Raw genomic sequence first — 21,499 nt, forward strand, 5'->3', positions numbered from 1 at the left:
CACCGCCACCACCACCGCCACCACCTCGCGGCCTCCAGGAGGAGCCCTGCCCCATTTGCTACGAGGTGAGTGCCGCATGGCTCCATGAATCCACTAGAGTCGGGTGCTATGAGAAAAGAGGTTGCCCTCAGACGCCCTCTGAGGCGCCCTGTGAGGAGCCCTCTTACGGACGGGAGGTAGTAGTGGCCCTCGAGACCAAGGGCTTGCTGAAGCACAACGGGAGCCAGGACCCGGGAAAGGGGTTTACGTACGATCTCCAGTTGGTCATACGTACATAAGCCTTCTTCCTCGCATAGTTTTGAACATGCTGCCTGGTCTACCAGGACCTCTGTGTGGGCCCCGCGATCCTGGATATGCTGGTTCCAATACCTCACTAAAACCCAACCCCAGTCGTTTCTTCTACGGCGCTCCTTAACTATTTCCTACTGGCGCCTTACTCGTGTCGTGCACGTGCCGTACCTCTACGCGCAGGACATGTTGGGTCAGGATCTCGACAACCTGGTGTGGTGTAGGTTCGGCTGTGGCCGGAACGTGCACGGCAAGTGCATGGGGTGAGTCGGTCGCAGCCGCACAGCACCGTGCGGAAATTGGTGGACGCGACTTAGGCGTGGTGTAGCGTGCCGTGCTGTGTGGCCGCAAAAGGGAAGGGGGGACAGAGCTCCCTGCAAATTGCAGTCGGCCGTTGCATCTTCCCTGCCGTTATAGCGAGTAAGAATACGAATGTCCGTGCCGGGGGCAACCAATCTAACTCCTCATGGCAGTTGATGTCTGGGACGTCGGCAGTTGACCCTTCGCTTCTTGCATCTTGCATCACATGATTCCCCTCCGCCCCTCTACCCCCCTCCTCCGTTCCATGGACACCACATGCCGGGGAGTGCTGGGCGTTGCCACTTCCGAAGTTTTAAGTCATTTCCTTGCATGGCACGTTCTTCACACGTTCCCCACTGTGGTCTCCTTACGACCAACACAGGCATCCCGCCGTGCTTCCTCTTCCCCCCCCGCACCTTTCCCCGCGCCATCTTGCACAGGGTGTGGATGGAGCACCAGGTACAGTCTCTGGGCAAGGAGCTCACCTGTCCGCTGTGCCGCTCCGAGTGGGGGGAGTTCAAATGGCGGCCACCGCCGCCCAAGCGCAAGGCACGAGAGGAGCGCAAGGACGTGCACTACGGCACGCACTGCGGAGCCTGCAAGAAGGTAATGCCGTGCAGTGGCGGAAGCGAGAGGGGCGGAACGGGAGCAGATGTCAGGTCTGATGCTGTGTGGTGTGGCGCGTTGCGACCAAACCCACAACAACCAGGACCAGAAAAACCCATTTCCGGCGCCAATTGCGCAACTGTGTAGCCCATCGCACACGTTTACACGCCTCTCTCTCGCGCGCGCGCGCCTTTCTCCCCAGTCCTGGCCTTGCGTTAAGGATCCTCCCCACAGCCCTGCCATGCCATGCCATGCTTACTTTGCCTCGCTTCCTGCCTCACCCTCACGCCTTTGTTCTCCCCGAGTCCCGCGGACCTTATCCATGCCTCCCAACTCAGCGTGCCGTTATCTTGTAACCCGCCCTCGGTTTCCCCCCCCCTTTTGGGAATCCTCCGTGTTTCAGGCGCCGCTTGTGGGCAAGCGCTTTCGCTGCCTCATCTGTGCTGAATTTGACCTGTGTGAGGGCTGCTTCACCGGCGGCCACCATCCACAGCACCCCTTCGCTGTGAAGGACACCCCCAAGTCCCTCGGGGCGCCAGCGGAACGGCCCGTCATGATGCCCACCGCCCTGCCCATTGCCCGTCTGACGGTGCAGCCCAGCATCGGCCCCGGCGGCGCTATCGCCGGCGTCCCGACGTCGCCACGCCACGGCAATGCAGCCGCAGCCTCCGGTGCCCATATGGGTCAGCGAACTCACTCCCACACGCACCTGTCGGATATCGCCGGCGGTATCACCTCGCCTCGCGGCGGCGGTGGCGGCAGCGGCAGTGGCGATGGGGAGGCGCATGCAGAAGCGGAGGGCGCGGGCCAGGCGGCCGGGGAGATGAGGAGGGCGAGCGCGAGTGGCGTCGCGGGAGGCGGTGGCGGCAACGGCAGCAGCACGGCGCGAGACGCCTTGGTGATTGGGGCGGCGGGGCAGCAGCTACAACAGCAGCAGCAGCACACGGCGGCTGCTGCGCGGCAGGCAGGTGGAGGTGGTGGAGCTGCCGCTGCTGGCGCCAGGTGCGGAACACTCAGGAAGCCGACATATCGGGGTGCGCTGGAAAGGGGGGAAACTTCGCCTCTGTCGAAACTCAGAGTGGCGAATAGGTCGCGTGGATTTGGTATAAAGAACTGTCGCCTTTCCTGGTGCCTAGGCTGAGTTGGTATGGGACATGTCGTCGGGTCATTGGTCTCTTGCCACCTGAACAGATGTCCAATCGCAAACACGTAATTGCTGCCTTTGTGTACACGTATACAGATCTCCTTGGTTGGGTATGCGATGTAACCTGCTGGTTTGTGTGTGCAGGCACCCGGTGCGGGGGACGACGATTGCGAGGGCAGGTGCCGGGCCTCGGATCACGGCCGAGGAGCCTCCCTCATTGGAAGCCCGGCTGGCGGCTCAGCGGCGGCCTCTGCTGGCAGTGGAGGGTCTGACTGTGGGTCCCGGAGGGGCCGCGGCGGCTCAGGGCGGCCAGGCCGGGCCGCCGCACGACCTGTCGGACATGCTGGTGAGGCAGCTGGATGGGTGGGTGGCGAGCTGACGCCGGCATGCTCTGGTCTCTATAACTGGGGGGTTTGAGCACATGAGCACACGGCCGTCGCTGACCGGGCAGGGCGGCAAAGTGTGTGGATTACAAAGGTGTACAGTGCAGGATGCAAAGGTCGATTTGTCCGGGGCCCCAAATGCCGAGAGGCAATAGGACAGGCCTTGTCCCGTGGGCGAGTGTGTACCGGGGGTCTCGTCGGGTCGGGTCGCGCCGTGTAAGGCCGCCTTAGGTGTAGATAGCCCCGTCGTCTTGGACAGGAAGGCACGGCGCGGCGGGCGTGACGGCTGATTGGGAATGTGCACACGTGCGCTCACATTCCTCCATCGCCGCAGCTACGCTACATATACCTCTCAGCCATACACTGATCCCAATGGTCGTGTTTCAGCTCTGTGTGTGGATGAAGACTACCACCCTCTTTCTCTCTTCCTTACTGATCTGCCTCGCCACTTGCCGTCCCCATAACTCTCCCCCCTCTCTCTCTCTCTCTCTCCATCCATCTACCTTTTATCTATCCGTCTATCTCCGCCCGCATCCCTCTCGCGAACGAGTTGTTAATCTCTCGAGTCCTGAAGCGGCCTTCCTTTATCCCAAGACCCTTCCCCTTTCCCCTCGGTCTCACTCAATTGGGGCCGACCGGGTTGGGTCATCGGGGCCGACCGGGTCTAAGGTCTGAAAAGACGTTAGCCTTCTTCCTGATGTTAGCACCCCACCCCACCCCACCCCACCCGTCGCACGCCCCTCCCCGGCATTCTGCGGTCCCGTCTTGCCCAGGTTCGTCGAGCCGCTCTGGGCCAGCCCTCCCGTCCCGTCCTGGTGCGCCGTGCTCGCTCCACAGTGACTCACGACAGGTCCACAGGCGAGGGCTCTGGGGGTGCCGGCGACCTCAACTTGGGGCTGGCTGGCGTGCCGCTCAACGCGGGTGGGGAACGCAGCTTGCACGGCGAGGCTGCAGGACCAGGTGAGAGCCTTGCCGGTTCAGGAAAACTGGCAAGGTTGTCGGTTAGGTTGTCAGTTGGGAAACGTACGTGAATGTCACAGAGTTACAGTGGGCTCCAGAAGCGGCTCATCAATGAATACCAACACGCCCGAACAAGCCAGGCGTCCTATAGAGATCTAACCGGCCGCGTTGTTTCATCCACGGGTCGTTGAAAAGGCGTTGGAATTTTGAAAGGGCGTCGCCATGCTGTGACGCGATGACGCTATGGAGGATATGTGGGTAGGGGATTGCGCCGCAAGCCCGAGCCGGGTCCTGGTGGTGTACAAAGAGGTCCTGGAAAGGTGCGTAGAGGTGTGTACGGGCTGCGCACAGTGGCAAAACGCTTTCAGTTTCCCAGAACTGTGTGTGCCAGTTGAGTTGTTGGATGGCGGTAATGAATTACAGAAACCCGGGGTTTGGGGCTGGCAACCGGTCTAGTTCCTTATGTTTTTGGCATGCGTACAGTCTGGCGGCTTCCAACGTCATAAAACGACATCTGTAAAGGTAAGCTACTACTCAGCGCGACATAGGACCGGCTGCATGAGGCTCCTGAAAGGCGTATTATTGGTCAAACGCACAGGCTTGCTCCCCGACTTCATACCTTATCAAGTGCTGTTTGTTTGCGCCGCTCCTCCTATCTCTTTGGGCTATCTCGCGAGCGTTTTCCAATCCTTCTTGGCCGCAGGCCCGAGCAGCGTGGCGGCTGCTACCTACCGTCCGCAGGCCGCCCAGACCATTACCCCTCGCCATCCACCGCGTGCCAATGGCCAGCTCCCACCTCGGCCAGGCTTGTCCGCTCGACCGCAGCTGCAGCCCCTTACCTCTGGTGCGGTTGCGTGGGTTCAGGGCGGTGGGGCCCCTATGCAGAGCGGTGGGCCTCCTGCTGCCGGCCAGCCGCCTGAACTGGTGCTGCAGGGTCGTGTGGTGCTGCACGGCGAGGTGGCATCCCCGGGACCCGTGGGTAGGCCGCCGGCTCCCCCCGGGCCCCAAGGTACCACAATCGCACACGGAGCCGCGCACAGCACCTTGGTTCAGCAGCCGTCCATAGGTAAGTGAGCGAGGCCAGCCGTGTTCCTCGCTTCCTTGTTTTCTATACATAAACCACCGGCCAAATGCTGTGTATGGCTGTGCCTGGCATGGGCCACATTGCTTTGGTTCAAGGTCCATACGGAAAAAAAGTTCAAGGTCCATACGGATGCCCAGGAATCCTGAGCAGCCTCGAAACCAGCCGAAACCAACAACAACCGCTGCGGCAGCAAATCCTCTCGTGTTCCAAGCATGCTATGATAACCCAGAGCAGCTGACACTGTGTCGGTTGATTTGGGTTTTTTCTCTAATGAGGAATATTTAGGTGGCATCATGAGAACCTACATGAAGACGCTGCCCTTCTGTGCCGCTGAAGCGTGTAAGACCCACTCGGAGCAGGCTAGGAAAGAGCCGCAGTTGGAGGGGAACCCAGGCGGTAGTGGCGTTTTAAATTCTTTGGGTTCGGTGCAGGTATGGGCCTTGGAAGACGTCCTCCCCGTACATGGCAGCACGCTTGTAGCATGTCAACGCGTGCCCCCCCCCGTTACCTACCCGCTGCGCCGGCTCTTGGGTTTTGACGTTGCTGTCAGCCGGAAAGAGTGACCCACATCGAAAAATGCACTTGCCAGCTTCAAGGGCCTATCCAGATCAGGGAAATGGCACTGGCACTTGCCAACGGACCTTGCAATGCTCACATCAGAGCCATGGTGGTTCATTTACCGTATGGTGTATGAGCTCGGAGGTCCCATGTTACACCTGTCATGCTCCCCTTACCGCCGTGTCTCAACCCGTAGGTGTCCGTTGCCGGGGACCGCCACCCCGCTACATACCCCCGCCGGAGAACCAGCAGCCCCCAGGACTGCGCCGCACGCATTCGGCAGGCCCGCAGGGCCCGATGACGCTTGCGGTGACCGCGCGCTCCATGGCACCGCACCCCCTCACCCCGGAGACTCCCTCACCCGTGCCGCTGCCGCCCGCGGCGCATCCGCCGCCGGCGGCCTCGCTGCCTGGCAACCTGCAAGGCGGCGGTGGCGGACCCTATGGGCCTGCTCCGTACGGCAACGAGACGTATGGTGGTGCCATCCAGTACGACGATAACGTGCTCATGGCTTTCACGCACCATATCCCGGGCCCGGGGTCGAGTTTCCGCCATGAGCTAGAGGCCAATGGTTGGCTGGTGCAGGAGGAGAGGGATGGCGTGTGGGGCGTCGGCAGCGACGGTGAAGACGGCGCTGAAGAGGACCCCCTGGAAGAGGAGTTCCCGCGCGGCCCGCCCAGCCCTGCGCAACGCCTTTTCAGCTCGCGGCCCAACACTGTGCCATCGGAGCTTGTCAGCGACCTGTACGGCGAACCCGGGGCCATGAGCCGCTGCCTGAGCCATAGCCATAGCTTCACGCTCAGCACCAGTGGCCGTCGCTGCAGCCGCCTGGGGTTGACCCTGAGCCGCGGCGGTGGCGCGTCCGCGAAACTCCGAGACAGCCTTGAGGACAGCAGTAGCCCGTTGGCGCCGGCAGCGCCTCCCATGGTTTTGAGCAGTCCTCGGACCAGCCGAGCAAGTGCCAGGTTGGCACTGGGTAGTGCTGGCGGCGGCGGCGGTTGTGTCGGCGTGGGCGATGTGGGTCGCGACAGCGTGCTGCTGGCCAGTGTTCGGATGGACGCGGTGGATGACTGGATGGACTCGTTGCGGCGACAGCAGCGACTGTCGCGCGACGGCGGCACTTCGACGAGTCACAGTTGCAGCGGCGTCCCGCCGGGTTCGAGTCCGAGGGTGCTGCCGGTGGAGGAGAGCTTGTTTGCTGCATCCGTTACCAGCTCCATTACAGGGGGTGCGGCGTTGGCGGCGATTGCACGGTTAAGCGTGGCAAATGCGTCAGCGACTGGGGAGGAGCCATCGGGGGCGGTGCAAGGAGAGGCTGCTGTGGCGCTGTCTGCCTCCTTTGAGGATACGCTATCGGCGTTTATGGTAGAGCAGCAGACGGCGATTAACCCTTCGCCCTCCAAGCCCGACCGTGACGAGATAGACTTTACCACATACGCTAATCCCGTCTTCAATCGGCCATACACACTGGACATGAGTTTTCAGTAGCGCGTAAAACGTGGGGTGGGCGGTTGCTAAGTTTCCGTGTTTATGGTGTTGCTTAATAATGTAGTCTTGCAGCCTGGTTGACTCGTTTGCGACGCCCCAGGCGGCGAACACGCGGAGACAGCGGGCCATGCGCCGAAATGTGCAACACGGACGCGAGGTCCACAAGAGCGCAGGTGGCACCCAAACATGGATAATGATTGCACATATTGTTGTGAAGTCTTCCGAGCTGGAAGCGCCTTGTCGGTTGGTGACAGTTGTCCATGACGGTTCGATGGCCTGGCCAGCTGTACGACTCGCTTGTGCTGCAGCCATTATAAAGAATTGCCCCACCATGGTCTTTTATTGCAGACTCTTCGCTTTGTAGCAGCGTGAAGAACGGTTCAGTGAGCTATTTATTTAAACTATTCCTTATAGTTTAGCAACTGTGTAACAGTTGTACCGATCGCCAAGACCTTCACGCCGTTGCAAGACTCCTGACCGTTCGTCCCTTCCAGAGGAATGAAGATCGCATGTATTGGTGCTGGCTATGTGGGCGGCCCAACCATGGCCAGTAAGTACTTGTTCTGAGTCAATGCGATGGGGTCCGGTGCATGCTTGGTGGTGCTCGAGCATAAAAGAGTTATTCTACTCCTAACGACATGTGTAGACATTCTTTAGCTATTATTTGCATTTTCACAATCGAGCATAATTCGGGTCGCCTCTGGTTGATCGTGTAAGATGCTCTGTTGCGTGCTCAGGGGCGAAAGGGCCGTTGATTTTGGGTTACTATTCAATAAGTTGTGATAGTGAATCCAGGAGTTTTTCAAGTTCACTCTGTTATGCGGGGACTTCTGTGCTGGACATACATCTACCGCCTTTGACACTGTGTTTGGTCATTTTCCTTCTTGCAGTGGTCGCGCTTCATTGCCCTGAGATTGAGGTAAGGAGTTCAACCTGATGAGAAAGACATAGCGTCATTGACGGTAGCAACACGTCCAAAGCTTCGCTACACGTACAGTTCATGAAGGTTTGGTGTTGGCTCCTTACCTGTATCTTTGCTGTAGGTCGTGGTAGTCGACATTAATGAGGAGCGCATCAAGGCGTGGAACAGCGACAAGCTACCCAGTAAGTGCGCGAGGCCTTGTGTATTGGGGGAATCACACCCTCCACACAGGTCAGCTAAATTCCCGTGCCAACCCCACGGATGCGACTAACTGGACCTTTTTCAATACTGCAGTCTACGAACCCGGTCTCCTTGAAGTGGTGAAGGAGTGCCGCGGCCGCAACTTGTTCTTCTCCACCGACACCAAGAAGCACGTTGGCGAGGCTGACATTGTGTTTGTGAGGTAAGCGGCTTTTGGTGTAGCATCAGGGTAATGACTGAAGGGTGATTTGGGTCGGCATGTGCAATTGCGGGGTGCGGATGAACTACAGGGAAGTTAAGCCTAAGTGTGTGTGTTGCATATCAGCCCTAAACAATGGTTAGCACAAAGGAGAACGACGCGAGTGTAACAATGTTTATTGGTGACGGCTGATCATCGCGGTCGCTATTCCCTTTTCCCGTTCCCCTTGTGCAGTGTCAACACCCCTACGAAGACCACTGGTATCGGCGCCGGCAAGGCTGCTGATCTGACCTACTGGGAGGGCGCTGCTCGCCTGATTGCGTCGGTGTCTACCAGCAGCAAGATCGTTGTGGAGAAGTCCACCGTTCCCGTCAAGACGGCTGAGGCCATTGGCAAGGTGATCATTCGTGGGCGGTTGTAAAACGTGGTTCCCTTCTGCTGCCTTACCGATTCAGGATGACATTTCAAGATGGAATTTATGCGCCGAGCGATGAGACAGTTAATTTTATCGCGAGTGCAAGAGGGATTGAGGGATTGAACTAAGCCACTCGGCACGCACAAACCTTTGCTGTTTGGACTTGCAATTTTCACCTTTTATGTCCGCCCGCAGGTGCTGAAGCGCAACTGCCAGGACCCAAATGTCCAGTTCGAGATTCTGTCAAACCCGGAGTTCTTGGCGGAGGGCACCGCCATCGAGGACCTGCGCCATCCGGATCGCGTGAGTGCTGACGGTAGCCCTTTAGAGCGCGCTACGTACTTGCGCCCTCATGTGAAGCTCTTCATGGGTGCTTAACATGCCTCCCTCTACTTGCTGCGGAACATTAAGCTTGTAAATTGCATTCCCGTCGCATCTCAATTTAGTCGGTATGTTCCTGTGCAGGGCAGCTGCATGTCTAGTTGAGCATGCAGGCGGCAGGTGTTTGTACTAGTACTAATGCTTTATATCCCTACAAAACAGGTACTGATCGGCGGTTCTGACACCGAGAGCGGCAGGAAGGCCATTGAAAGTCTAGCCTCCGTGTACGCCCACTGGATTCCACGCGAGCGCATCCTGACAGCCAATCTCTGGTCGGCGGAGCTTGCCAAATTGACAGCCAATGCCTTCCTGGCACAGCGCATCTCGTCCATCAACGCTATCTCGGCCCTGTGCGAGGCCACCGGTGCTGACGTGCAACAGGTGGCGCATGCAATTGGCACGGACAGCCGCATCGGCCCTAAGTTTCTGAACGCCTCTGTGGGCTTTGGTGGATCGTGCTTCCAGAAGGATATCCTCAACTTGTGCTATGTGTGCGAGTCCGTAGGCCTTAAGGAGGTAGCTGAGTATTGGTAAGTGGGGGAAGAAATGGGACAGGGGCGTAGACCAGTTTATTTAGGTCTTGATGCAAACCTGCTAGCCTGCAAGGCTACCGCCTTGCTGTAGCAGATTCCACTTGATTTCCACTTGGTCTATGGTAACCTCAGCCGTGACGTGTTGACTGTGTACTCTCCATTACTCTCTCCATTGTTCGCTTTCACAGGTACCAGGTGGTGTCCATGAACGACTATCAGAAGCAACGCTTTGTAGAGCGCGTCATCAGCGCCATGTTCAACACAGTCTCCAAGAAGAAGATTGCCATCTTTGGGTTTGCCTTCAAGAAGGACACTGGCGACACCCGTGAGACACCTGCCGTCGACGTGTGCAAGGGCCTAATTCGCGATGGCGCCAAGGTGTGCGTGTACGACCCGGAGGTGACTGCCGAGCAGATCTTCCGAGATCTTTCGGCGCCGAAGTTCGAGTGGGACCGCCCCAACTACAGCCGCTCTGCCAGCCACATGCTGGAGAATGTGCAGGTGGTTCAGGATGCGGACGCTGCAGCAGAGGGGGCGCACGCTATCTGTGTTCTGACGGAGTGGGACGCTTTCAAGACATACGACTACCAGGCAATGTACGACAAGATGACTAAGCCTGCCTTCATCTTTGATGGCCGCAACATCCTGGACCATGCCAAGCTCCGCGAGATTGGTTTCATCGTGTACGCCCTGGGCAAGCCTCTGGACGCGTTCTTGCAGAAGAACTACGCGTAAGGATGCTACAAGGATGCGGGCATCGGCAGCTGGCAGATAGGCACTTGAACCTTGAATGGTTGTGGGATTGCAATGCGTTACAGATAATGTTTACCGCAGCACGGGCGGGGTCCATGGAAACGTTGGGGCCTAGCGGCGTGCGCAGGCAAGGGTTATCGCTCCTGTGCTCAGGAGCCCGTTACTGCTTCGGTGCAATAGAGCTTTTTGCGCAGGTGTGCTCGTACAGATACATCCTACATCCCATCAAGGCGTGAAATTTTGCACCATAGTATACCGCTCGACTGATAACTTACGCTAATGGCATTTCGGATTGGTATGAGTGTCAAGAGACGTTTTGGCGAGTTCGACTCCTTTATGTACTGAAACCGAGGACTTGGTGGGAGCTGACAAAGGGACGCAGGGTGTAGTTCAGACCATGACTTTGTGCATTTTGCAAGGGTGTGCGCCAAGTAGGTATGCGTAATTTTTTATTATATGTCATTCCTTTGCCTACATGCTTATGGCCATGCAGACCCTGTTTTTGTTATCAACATGTCTCATGGCAGTGATGGCAACATTTCTGGCTGCAACCCTTCCTGTAATTTGCGGACAGAACGATTGGCATGCTTGCGTCACCAACGTGGTTCTGCTTTAAATATGCAAAAGCTTCCCCGAATCCACAGTCCGTAATTCGATCAAAGAATATACTGGAATCGTTGTCGCCCAAGAGCCTAGAAACTGAACTACTTGGCGTTGCATCTGTAAGCCACGAGCCTGCCGGGCTTTGGCACAGACCACACCTCTGCGGGGCGTATGCAGGGCGGGAGTCGGCTGGAGGCCTACCTCAAATTCGCGAAGGAATTTTGCCCCAAGGTGGTTTCGACAAGACGTCGCGCACGCCATCACACTAATACTGGGAGAGTGCATGAAAAATGCATACATCTGTGCATGGGCCAAGGTTCCGCTGAGACGCTTGGGTCAAGGGTCATAATGCTCTGCCACCTCCTGACCTGCCAAGTAATGTTGGCGGGCAACATTACCCGGGGCCTGCCGGCTGGTGGGCCTGTCGGTCGCCCGGCCTACTGGCCTCTTGGCCTCCCAACCGGCTCACCTATTCGACATCAGACGAGCATGTATACATCAGCCTTTCCATGCCTATTTCAGGAAAATTTTAAATCTGATATGGTGTGTGTGTCTGTAAGGGCGTAGCGCGTTCGTATTGCTTGCATATGCGGAAATGGTACGAACGAAGCGGCTGCTGAACATTATGCAGTCGATGATAGTGCCATCGCATTGCAATATTGCTCCGCATATTGGTCAGGTCTACTAAGGGAAAATTCTTGCCTCGGATCGCATCGAAGAGAATCCCACGTGGTAACTGTTACTGTTACGCCCGTTATCATAAAAAATCCCAATTGACAGCTATAACACTCATTAACAGATTATAAACATTGAGATGATCGCGCCGGGATGGAATATCGAACATTTAATTAATTGTGAGCGCGGGTCACGAGACGAATCCCAACAGATGCGTGAACGCCAGCTTTGCCGCCAGTCTATGCGTCCCAAGCCCAGTGTGGAGCGCCTTCTCCCCATCCTTCCTCTCCGCATCCTCGGCCTTGCCCATGCACCCAATGAGTTGATCGACCGCTTAGAGATCTGGTGCAGACTGCTCTCAGCCGGCGTCCAGTTTGCGCCCGGTTCTGCCATGCTTGGACGTTAGCGCAGAAACTATCTTCTGTGCAACGTCATTTCTCTTCACCAGGTTATCGATGCTAGAGAGTTCGCTGCAGTGGGCGAGCCGGGTACGATTACCGAAGCAGACAGCAAACGCAGCCCTCACAACGACTACCAAACCTTACGCAAGCGGAGCCTCTCCAGCCGCCCCGGAACCATCCTCCGGAACCACTCCAATCAAAATATTACTGTTGCTAGAAAACCCTAGTTTGCCTTGCTGAGCTTCGCGAGAACCTACACCATTTAACAAGTTAAATCACGGTTGTCAGTCCGTGGGAACCCATGTCCCCGGAAAATGAAACCCATGAACAGGGGATGTATTGCAAATTCGCACCTGCGAGCGTTACCATTGCAATAAGACACAATGGGCAAGAAGCGCGGCCACCACATACACTTGCATGAATCATCATGCCAAGGGTTCATCGCTGGTCTAGCTGGATGACCCCATTGCATACATCAGCATGGATGTCGGGTTCACAGTCCCCCGTCTTTAGGTCACACCGATGCCAAGGAAGGGTGCCCGGCGAAAGAAAAGCGGCAGGAGAAGTGCAAGTCACCGTGCTGCTATGGAGCACGGTGAGTGCATAGCACATCAAGGAATTATACCCTGTTATTTTCCAGTTTTCGGCGCGATTATCCACCCCCCCATTCAAATCCCGAGTCAGCTAAATCGCATCAAAATTACAGGTCGTGATCCGATGTGATGCAGTTTTTTGTTGACTGTCGTCCGGGCACCTGATGATGCACTGGTAGCGCGGGAAGCCCATCCGGCGGTGGCGATGGACAACGGCTGCAAGGCAACAAAGCTGGTGACTAAGGTGAAGGGCAACGTGATTTTTGAGAAGAACATGTGGCAGGCCAATGCAATAGCTATACAGCTGGCGATCCGCAATGGCAGTCGAGACCCGGTGACTAAGCTACTCACGGATGCCGTGCAGGGGTACTTTGTCTCCGTGCAACTGGTCGGAAAGGTCCGTCGCTCGCTCTGGAAGTGTGGGGCAAGGTCGTTCGTGAAAGATGGATTTTAGATGCAGGTAGTTACCAGGTAGTTGCAATCGGATCAATCTTTTGCTATTTGTGTGTGCGTGTGTGTGTTACAGGGTTGAGGGTGCGTGACCCCATACCTGTAAAACTACCCATACGACCCGAAGGCCCAAGGGGGATACCTGAGTTGCGGTGAGCCCACATATGCTCCAACATCCTCGCCTTAGTTCATCCCCTTTAGGGGAACTAAACGTGCTGGCTCCCATTTCATGGCCTCCATCATGCTCTGTTGACAATTGAATACCTCTTCCGCACGAATATCATTATAGGCTGGGCGTTTTAATAACACGTGTTTTCATCCTCGACTTGCCACAACAGCGGCAAAACCGCTGCTCCCTGGAGACATGGTACTTGCCCCTTCGTGCTCTGTTTGCCTCCAAAGCCCAGCAACATAAACGAAACTGCATTAGTTTACGATGTGCTAAACGAGGAATGAAAACCTTAGCATGTGTTGGCCACATAACGGCTGCGGCTCCCGAAAAGGGCAGCCCCATCCAGTGCTTAAACTATCTTGCTATTGTCTATCCCAGTAAGTGGCCCCCTGTACATACACACATATACACACACACATATACACTCACACACACACACATATACACTCACACACACACACACACACGCGCGCGTGCGCCCGGTCCTTCTCTCATGTTTTAGCCCGTATGCACAAGGTGCTGTACCCTGTTTTGGACGCCTCCGAAATAGCAGCCCAGGTGAAGCAGGGCGCTGATGCGCTAGCAGCTGTGGCAAAGGCTGGGTGAAGCCCATCACCAAGGAGCTGGAGGCCTCCCAGAAGAGGCTGGAAGACGGGATGGAGTCCGCAGCAGAAGGTGGAGTCCGCAAGGAAGGAGGTGGACCATACGATGGCAGCAATGCAGGAAGATATTGACGCGTATAAAAGGCCGCAGCGGGCTTGGAGGTCTGGGCCAAGGTGATGTTTGTGTAGAAGACGATGCATGCGGTTGGGGCCCCATATGCAGCGCTGGGTAGTTGTTTATGGATGGACACCCAGAGCGGAGGACAGAGCCAGCCGCAGTAGCAGATTGGGAACGGGATGAGTAGTGCTCGTCCCGGTGGCACTCATCTCTGGATGTGGTGGTTTTGGCAGCCACTAGTCATCGTGGGGATATGTATGAAGGCTTACTGCGTCATGCCTCGAGAGGTTCGCCTCCGGAATATTTTCCCCTCGCAGTCTTCATCCTGCTTGAAAATAGTCTGGTGGGTGGGTTGGTGGTTATGTGCATCATGGGCTGGTCAGATCGAGAGCCCTTCAGCACCCTGGACTGTACACTGGGTGGGGCCTTGGACGGTGGACGCCTATCCTTATCATCTGGCCACAATCACTGTCCGTGCCGACAGTCTTCGCTTCGAAGCGGTGGGCAAGGAAGTGACTCCTTTGGTTGGTGGTGGCTGAACCTGTTCAGGCCTTTCCTGGCCTACTATGCAGTGTGTTTAGGTGCCGGCAATATCGGGGATCCGATCGTATCCACCGTACCACATTCAATCATGTACGTGCAGTGACATTAATGCTATGGGGCCCGTGCTGCGCTATCTTCTTTAATCGCATGTAGGGAGAGGGGGGTCGGATAAACTGGGCAACGCGGAAACCGCATGCTTCTTAAACAAATATGGGGCAGGATTGGTGAAATTTTTTATTAAAATGGATCTCACTGAACCCTAGAAAAGAAACAGAAGCGGTAGGAAGTGTTTCTTCCGGGGTGTTAGAAGGTCGAGGAAGCCGAGGTGCCGAATAGCAGATATTGTATATTGAAAGACTTGTATCAGGTGATGTAGATAACCGGCGACTTGTGCCGGGCAATGGAGGTAACTGGTCCGCAATGCGGTTAGTGGACATCATGGGCCTGTTACCGGTTAACATTCTTGTTGGAGTGTTACCGTACGACACATAGTACCTTGTAGTCGTGCAATAATGCTACACATGATCCATGCAGCACGCGTACACGAAACTAATAACGGATGCCGATGGGGCCAGGAGGGGCCAGGAGGGTTCAACTTGCAAATGTTGGGTCCTTGGTTGGCTGGGTCACCTAGGATATCCTCCACCGACTGCTGGTCACGCATCCACTTGGAAATTTGCTAAAGGAAATGTTGCCCTGTTGCCCTATACTTAAAGCAGCTCTTATAATTGGTGATATGGCGCCTCAAAAACGTAGGACAAAGAAGGATTGGGCACCGGACCTTCCTACTCACCCCGTACCGTACGGTAAACTTCTAAACCACTTATTTTGTCGTACAACTCCAAAATTAAACAAATCCATGAAATGACTGGCCACTGCAACTCAAGCGCTATCCAACATTGAACCGTGCCGTTCAGGCCATATGGCACGTACCATATGGCGATCCGGTACGGCCCGAAAGCAATCGGTAAAAGAAGTCGCACTGCTGACACCCGAGGATAGCATCCTGCCACGCCACGCTCTGCCGCTCTCACCTAATCTGTGCCGTTGAGGCTCCAGTCGTACTCTTGGTACGCTAACCGCACATCCCCCTGCCCCGATTGGGCCTGCCGCACCATCTCCAGTAGCTCGCCCTTAACTGGCTCCGACAGGAAGCTTGCAATGTACGACAGGCGCTTGTACTTGTCTTGCCCAAAATCAATCGCGTACCACTGGATGAACAACAATCATCATGCCAGCAGTCCGTCAGCGAAGTGAAAGCATGACCGTCGCGATAGTTGAACGGAAAGAGCTGGATGGCGAGAGCTCAAAGACGCGAGAGCTCAAAGACGCGAGGGCTCAAAGAGGCGAGAGCTCAAAGGTACACGCTGTGGTCTACGCTGCGGCCATCCCCTTCACATCATGGGGGGCCCTGCCCGCTCCGGCGGTCCCGCTCCTGTCAGGCCTGCAGAGGCCCCTGCCGCGAGCTACTGCCCTAGCGGGATAGCACCCACCCACCCACCCACTCACCCACCCTCGCATCGCATCGCATCGCCCACCTTGAATATTTTAGACAGCTTGACCTCCCGCCGGGTCTGGTCCACCTGCACTTCGTTGGCGCAAAAGGCTTCCGCAGCCGCTGCCAGACCTTCCTCGAGGTTTGAGGGCGTGTAGAGCTTAATGGGCGGGCAGGACTTGGCGCCGCACACCAACGCGAAGTGGATACGCGGATCGACCGGACTCACCACCTGCACCGAGCAAGCCGTGCCAGGAGCGCGGGTGGATGGGTGGGGTGGGGGGCAGCAGCACCCAGGTGAGGGGTTGAACGCGCCCAGGTGGGGAAGCTACGCTTTGCCCCTATTTCCCTACAGATGGCCTGCGCCTACTAACCAACGTGCACCACCAACACCACCTCACAGCACACAGCCATGGCTTCCCCAGGGCTCGCGCTGTAGTGCCCTGCTGCGGACCTCATCCGCCGTGCTAGCCTCCGAGCAAGCAGCTCCCACACAGCGTTGGAAGGCACCCACACAAAGATCAAGCCTTGTCCGGGTCTTGCCTGGGTTTTCCGTGTTATCATAACCCCAACCCCACACACTCGAGCCTTGTGCCATCCTCCCATACCCCCCAATCCGTAAAGTCCTGCGCCCGGGTGCACCAATTACAGCGTGTTGGAACACACCGAGACTAACACCCCCCAAAACAGGCTCGTTCAACTTAATTCCAACCCAGTCCCCTTCAGCATCCCTTCAGCACCACCATCCATCACCTGGCCCACCTGGTCGATTAGATGCTTCTTACTTCTTAAGCCTTCCCCCTCTACACTACCCCTGCCCCTACCCCGCACAGCACAGCACAGCACCTTAAGAAGGGTCCCTCACCGCGCACCTTGGCTCGCCGCGGGTCGTCCATCCGCCAGTGTGGCCCCGCCAGGCCGTGGAGGCCCACTACGTTAAACAGGTTACCGGCGCCCGCCCGGTCGCCCCGGAGAAGCCCATGCTCCAGGTCGTCGGCGCTGTAGTCCAGGCCACCTTGAGGGGTTAGACAAGAGGGGGAGGAGGAATATAATGGGTAAAATGCACGGATGATCAGCTGCATAACACGGCATCAGCCGGCGTACGAAAAGCCTAAGCGAGGACGGAGGATATCGCGGCACAGCGCCGAGCCGTGTCGCCAGACGCCCGCCCGCCCACCCGCACCCACCCACCGATATTGTACTTGGCAGTGCGAGAGAAGAAGGTGGCTCGCTGCGCGGCGCTCATTTGTGTGAGATTGAGTGCCACCAGCGCATGAATGATGAGTGCGTTGTAGAGGTTGATGCCGAAGGACATCAGCTCCTCGCGGCTCAGCGGAGAAATATCCACCTGTGTGCGACATGGTGTAGCGGTTGAAGGAATAATTGATTCAGTGATTCATTGGTTGGCTGGGTATAGATATGCGGTCTGTCCGGCATTCAATGATTGAAGGATGGCCCGGAAGGGGGTCAGTGGGAAGGCAGGGGGTCAGTGGAAGGACGGAGCGGTGCCCCGAGTCAGAGGCGATAAAGAGCTCTGTAGGTTACAACCGGGGAGGGGAAGACCAGTGAGACTGGGCGTCAGCTTGTGCGAAGGCGGAGGGCCGAGGGAACTGGGCTGGGTGTGGGGAGTTAAGGGTTTTGGCGGACAAGTCAGCGGGGAGACTTTCACGAGGGTTCGACACGAGAAAGACACATCGTCCAGAGCTCACACAAGCATGCGTTAGGAGTCCGTGAGGACGCGCGAAGAGAGCCCGCAGCAGCAGCAGCAGACTTCGGCGCCCGCGTGCTCCACATACGGCTGGCACAGAACCTTCCGGCCTTCCGCCCTCCCCTGCGTAGCAAGGCACACAACCCAGTATGTGCGCTCCACACACACACATACACACACCTTTTGAAGCTCTGCAGTGGATGCAACGAAGGTGGCAAAGTTGGGGTCGGACCGTAAGGCACCGTAGCTCAAGGAGCGACCATCCTTGCTCAGATGCTTGTCGTACAGCTCTAGGATCAGGTTGCGCAGGCTGGCGGCGACCTGGGGAGGTAGGTCGCGGGGTTTGCTGTGCGGGGTTTGCCGTGCGGGGCGCCGTGTTTGCAAGGTTTGGGTATGGAGTGATACGGCCCGGAAGAATGGGATGGCGTTACGTTCGTAAGCGCGAGGATCCGTTCATTCGTTGTTTCATCGTTTCACTTGTTTGTTGTCCGTTGTTCGTTGGCACTAGCTTGCTGGGTAAAAGGTGGAGACTGGAAGTTGCGGGGGTAAGGGACGTGGCGCGGTCACCGTACGGGAAAGAACAGTGGCGAAACCCAACGGAGCCCCATGAAGTCACTTAAGGTCGATGCATCCTTCTAACAAAAGAATCCAGCTCCACGTCCTGTGGATGCATCAATATATGCGGCAAATACATCCCACACAGGTTTTGCAGCTCCTCGATTGTGCAAAGGCGGGTGGTTTGCAATCTCCCACCACTACCATACAAGATTGGGACTTGCCCCCTTCCTACCTCAGCTTACTACACCTGACCCTTAACACAGGCAGGCCGAAAGAAGACGCCTGCTGCTGTTTTTATTGCTGCCATGAAGCTCTGCCTGAGCCATACCGCCCTATATCGCAATGCAATCCAAGTACCCAACCGCCATCACCCACCCACCCAAAGTGGGCCCAAACGACTCCTCCCTCCCCACCCTTCCCCCCTGGTAACCACTAACACTATGTACGCACAACCCTCCAAACTTACATGTCGACGTGTCTGGCCTCCTCCTTACCTCGTTGGGTGGTCGTGCCGGGCCCTGCCACCAGAATTGGGTGTTAAGGGCCTTCCCCGCCGGCGGCTGCGGTACCTCCGTTGGCAACGTAAGCAGCACCTGCTGCTGCTGCTGCTCTTTCTCCTCATCCTTTGCCTCCCATTGCTTTTTCGCCTCCAAAGCCTCCGCCTTCTTTCCCGACTTTGCGGCCTTTTGCTGGGTCCCAGTGGCGGCGGCGGCGGCGGCAAGTGCGGTGGCTCTCGTGGTGGCGAGCTCCTCGGAGGCGAGGACTGCTTCCCCTGCCGCGGCCACTACCACCGCCCTGATGCGCCCCGCATCAACCGGGTCCAGAGCGGCGGGCACCACATAATTGGCGTCCAGCAGCTGCATTGCGATGACTCGTGGGTCAAGTGCGACCCGTGGATCGGTTCCGGAGCCGGCGGCTGAAATCCACTCGATCAGCTGGCGGAGGGAAAAGGCCTTGAAGGTGCCGTGTGATCTGAGTGACGTGGCGTGGGGGCGCCGGGGATGGAGGATTGCCCGGCAGGGGCAATGGTATTGGTGGCCTGCGGTTGACTTAATCCCTCTATCTCGCATTGGTGCTTTGCGAGAAGAATGTATCCTGACTTTATGGCGGGGTCAGTGCCCGGCGGTCGGTCTCCCCCAACAGGAGCTGGTTCACAAAGCTATCCGCCTCTCGTCCGAAAGTGGGAGAGAGCGCCCAGCCAGCCAGGCCAGGCCTCACCGAGCCAGGTCGCTGTGTGCGAATACCAAGTGGCAGCCATCTGAGGTATCCCCCTCGCCCTCCTCCCTGTGTTCCCTGGTTCCCTCCTTAGACAGTTCCCGACTCGCCTTACCCGCAACCAACAGTCCCGCCCGCGCCCGCCCCTCGCCCTCTCTCCCGCACAACGGTTGGAATCAGAGGAGGAACAGCAACTGGACAATACTCAAACCATAGTGCATCATTATGTAACCATAGCACATCTACATGCCATCTACAGTTTGACGTCCTTTCCGACACGCATACAAAAAGTAGGAGCCGCCAAAGATGGCCAGCCTCAAAAGGGGATTACGGAACGGGGAAAGAGCACCCACCCAATGGTTTGTTCTCTCCGGGAAATGCCGCCCTGGCTCTCAGGCAGCACCAACCGCTTCCGTAAATCCGCCAAAAGGGATGTAGTCGCATCGGCCTGGTCCTCCTTGGTCTCCTGAATCTGTTTCGGTGGGGTGCGGATTCAATGGGTTAACACATTTACACAGCGGTTAAGCTCCTCAACCGTCCACATGTGAGTCCCGAGGCCCTCGCCACAGGCAGCCCATCCATCGCCGACAACCGGCAAAGCCCATGGGCCCGGCGCACCAGTCCACGACACCCCTCACCCGACCACCACCACCCGCCTTCTCCAACCCGCAGAACCTCACGAAACCGCAACAACCGCAACATACCTCAACAAACAACTGTAATGCTCTGACAGCGGATCAGCAAAACAGCCGGTTAGCCAGCAAAAGCTCAGAGTCCATACCGCATTGGCCACATGGCCCTGTCCGTGCAGCCTACCGTACCTTGCCGTACAGCATGTTTCCCCACCGACCGTACAAGACACAAGCCAACAAATACACGCGATACTGCATCAGCCGCACCCTGGCCTCTGCCTCTGCCTGCAGCCGTGCCCTTCGGATCGACTCCAGGAGGCCAGGCGGTACGGCGGCAGCAGCAGTGGCCTCCGCCATCGCCATCGCCTTGGCGAAGGTGCCGTCTGCAAGCTGCGCGAGCAGGTCGTCACAGCCACCTACGCTGCGACCTGCCACGAAGATCTGTCGCTCGGCGGGGGGGTGGCATGCGATGACACAGCGGGGTGTGAGCAGAGGCGATGGACTGAAATGATGCCGGGTCAGCGCCCGCGCGACACCCCTAACCCAGCCTGGGACCCAGCCTGGGCAGCTGCAGCCTTAGCACAATACGTGAGTGCATGGTCGGGCAGGCTTATAGCCATCTCAAGCACGGCGGTGGCCGCGTGCTCACACGGCGCCAAGCAGCGGATGCAGCGCAGGTTACCGCACATGGCAGGTAACTGGAAGGACGGCAAGAGAACACTGACGCGGGCCGGGAACCCCCGCAATTCCGAATGCAAACGGAAGAGGGCATATGACAGGTGGGCGAAGAGCTGCAGCAGCTGCTTTACATGGCTAGCTGCCAGGTGTTGAGCGTCGCAGGCAGGGGAGAGCCGCCGACCCAGATGGGTGATTTGGGTCGGCAGGCGCCCACAGAGGAAGGGGAACCCTCGGGAGGAGGCCGCACACGCACACCATGCTGTTAACCGATTCATAACCTCGGCTGTTGACACACAGCTTATCCGGGCCTTCCAACCGCTGCGGCCCGGCCTCTACCTGAGGTACAGTGCGGCTGCCGGTGATGTCGCGAACCAGCTGCCTCAAAGATTGGTCAGAAGCTACGTTGACGTCCACGTAGGGGATCCCAGCCCTGGTCAAAGCGTCTTTGGCTTTCTTGCAATAAGGACAGGCAGGTATGGATACAACGGCCACGCGTGCCTGGCTCAAATCTGCATGTGATGCAGTTCCCAGAGGTCCCTGGGGGCCCGCGCTGGTGGCGCTGTCCGAGGAACTGGCCTGTAGGAACGGCATCTGGCTTCGGGGGAACGTCGCGGGCGGGACCCGGCCAACCTGACGCATCCATTTGAAAGCTTTGGCTCGATGGATAAAGGGCTGTCTAACTGGGCTGCCTTTCAAGCATCTTGTAGTGGTCGCATGCTTCCAGAGCAACATCACGTTGGCTCAAGTGAAGACAAAAGCACTTACGCAAAGTATCACCTCTAGCATATAAGCCACATGCTCGGTCACACAAGGGATTGTATTGATGCAGCAAAGAGTAAGA

At 57.3% G+C, this 21,499-nt stretch overlaps 4 protein-coding genes across 4 annotated transcripts in view; 3 read left to right on the top strand and 1 right to left on the bottom strand.

Annotated features, from left to right (window-relative positions):
- The window catches only part of mot4 (uncharacterized protein), a gene marked incomplete at both ends in the record, with an annotated part of 10,051 nt that extends 3,240 nt beyond the window's left edge, over positions 1–6,811 (top strand). Inside the window, 10 exons of the mRNA XM_002945861.1 lie at positions 39–65; positions 472–551; positions 1,029–1,194; positions 1,790–2,196; positions 2,483–2,684; positions 3,495–3,681; positions 3,931–4,001; positions 4,165–4,203; positions 4,507–4,660; positions 5,520–6,811. Of these exons, the coding sequence (XP_002945907.1) occupies positions 39–65; positions 472–551; positions 1,029–1,194; positions 1,790–2,196; positions 2,483–2,684; positions 3,495–3,681; positions 3,931–4,001; positions 4,165–4,203; positions 4,507–4,660; positions 5,520–6,811 (2,625 nt within the window). The remainder of the gene's footprint in view (positions 1–38; positions 66–471; positions 552–1,028; positions 1,195–1,789; positions 2,197–2,482; positions 2,685–3,494; positions 3,682–3,930; positions 4,002–4,164; positions 4,204–4,506; positions 4,661–5,519) is intronic.
- A 498-nt stretch (positions 6,812–7,309) lies between these two features.
- Positions 7,310–10,785, top strand: VOLCADRAFT_72551 (uncharacterized protein; the record flags this gene model as incomplete). The annotated part of the gene is made up of 8 exons (XM_002945862.1): positions 7,310–7,361; positions 7,702–7,730; positions 7,855–7,915; positions 8,028–8,136; positions 8,368–8,530; positions 8,744–8,851; positions 9,092–9,459; positions 9,651–10,785. The coding sequence occupies 8 exons, from the start codon at positions 7,310–7,312 to the stop codon at positions 10,195–10,197; spliced, it is 1,437 nt and encodes a 478-aa protein (XP_002945908.1). The 3' UTR covers positions 10,198–10,785.
- Positions 10,786–12,479: 1,694 nt separating this feature from the next.
- On the top strand, positions 12,480–14,475 carry VOLCADRAFT_86364 (uncharacterized protein; the record flags this gene model as incomplete). Its single annotated transcript, XM_002945863.1, has 3 exons — positions 12,480–12,489; positions 12,667–12,884; positions 14,314–14,475. 3 exons carry the CDS (start codon positions 12,480–12,482, stop codon positions 14,473–14,475), a joined length of 390 nt encoding a protein of 129 aa, XP_002945909.1.
- A 931-nt stretch (positions 14,476–15,406) lies between these two features.
- On the bottom strand, positions 15,407–21,249 carry VOLCADRAFT_115835 (uncharacterized protein; the record flags this gene model as incomplete). The annotated part of the gene is made up of 9 exons (XM_002946220.1): positions 15,407–15,583; positions 15,911–16,099; positions 16,740–16,882; positions 17,059–17,215; positions 17,756–17,896; positions 18,628–19,105; positions 19,702–19,820; positions 20,170–20,427; positions 20,995–21,249. The coding sequence occupies 9 exons, from the start codon at positions 21,247–21,249 to the stop codon at positions 15,407–15,409; spliced, it is 1,917 nt and encodes a 638-aa protein (XP_002946266.1).
- Between the last annotated feature and the right edge of the window lie 250 nt (positions 21,250–21,499).

Source organism: Volvox carteri, assembly GCF_000143455.1.
Source record: "Volvox carteri f. nagariensis unplaced genomic scaffold VOLCAscaffold_1, whole genome shotgun sequence".
Taxonomy (NCBI): domain Eukaryota; kingdom Viridiplantae; phylum Chlorophyta; class Chlorophyceae; order Chlamydomonadales; family Volvocaceae; genus Volvox; species Volvox carteri.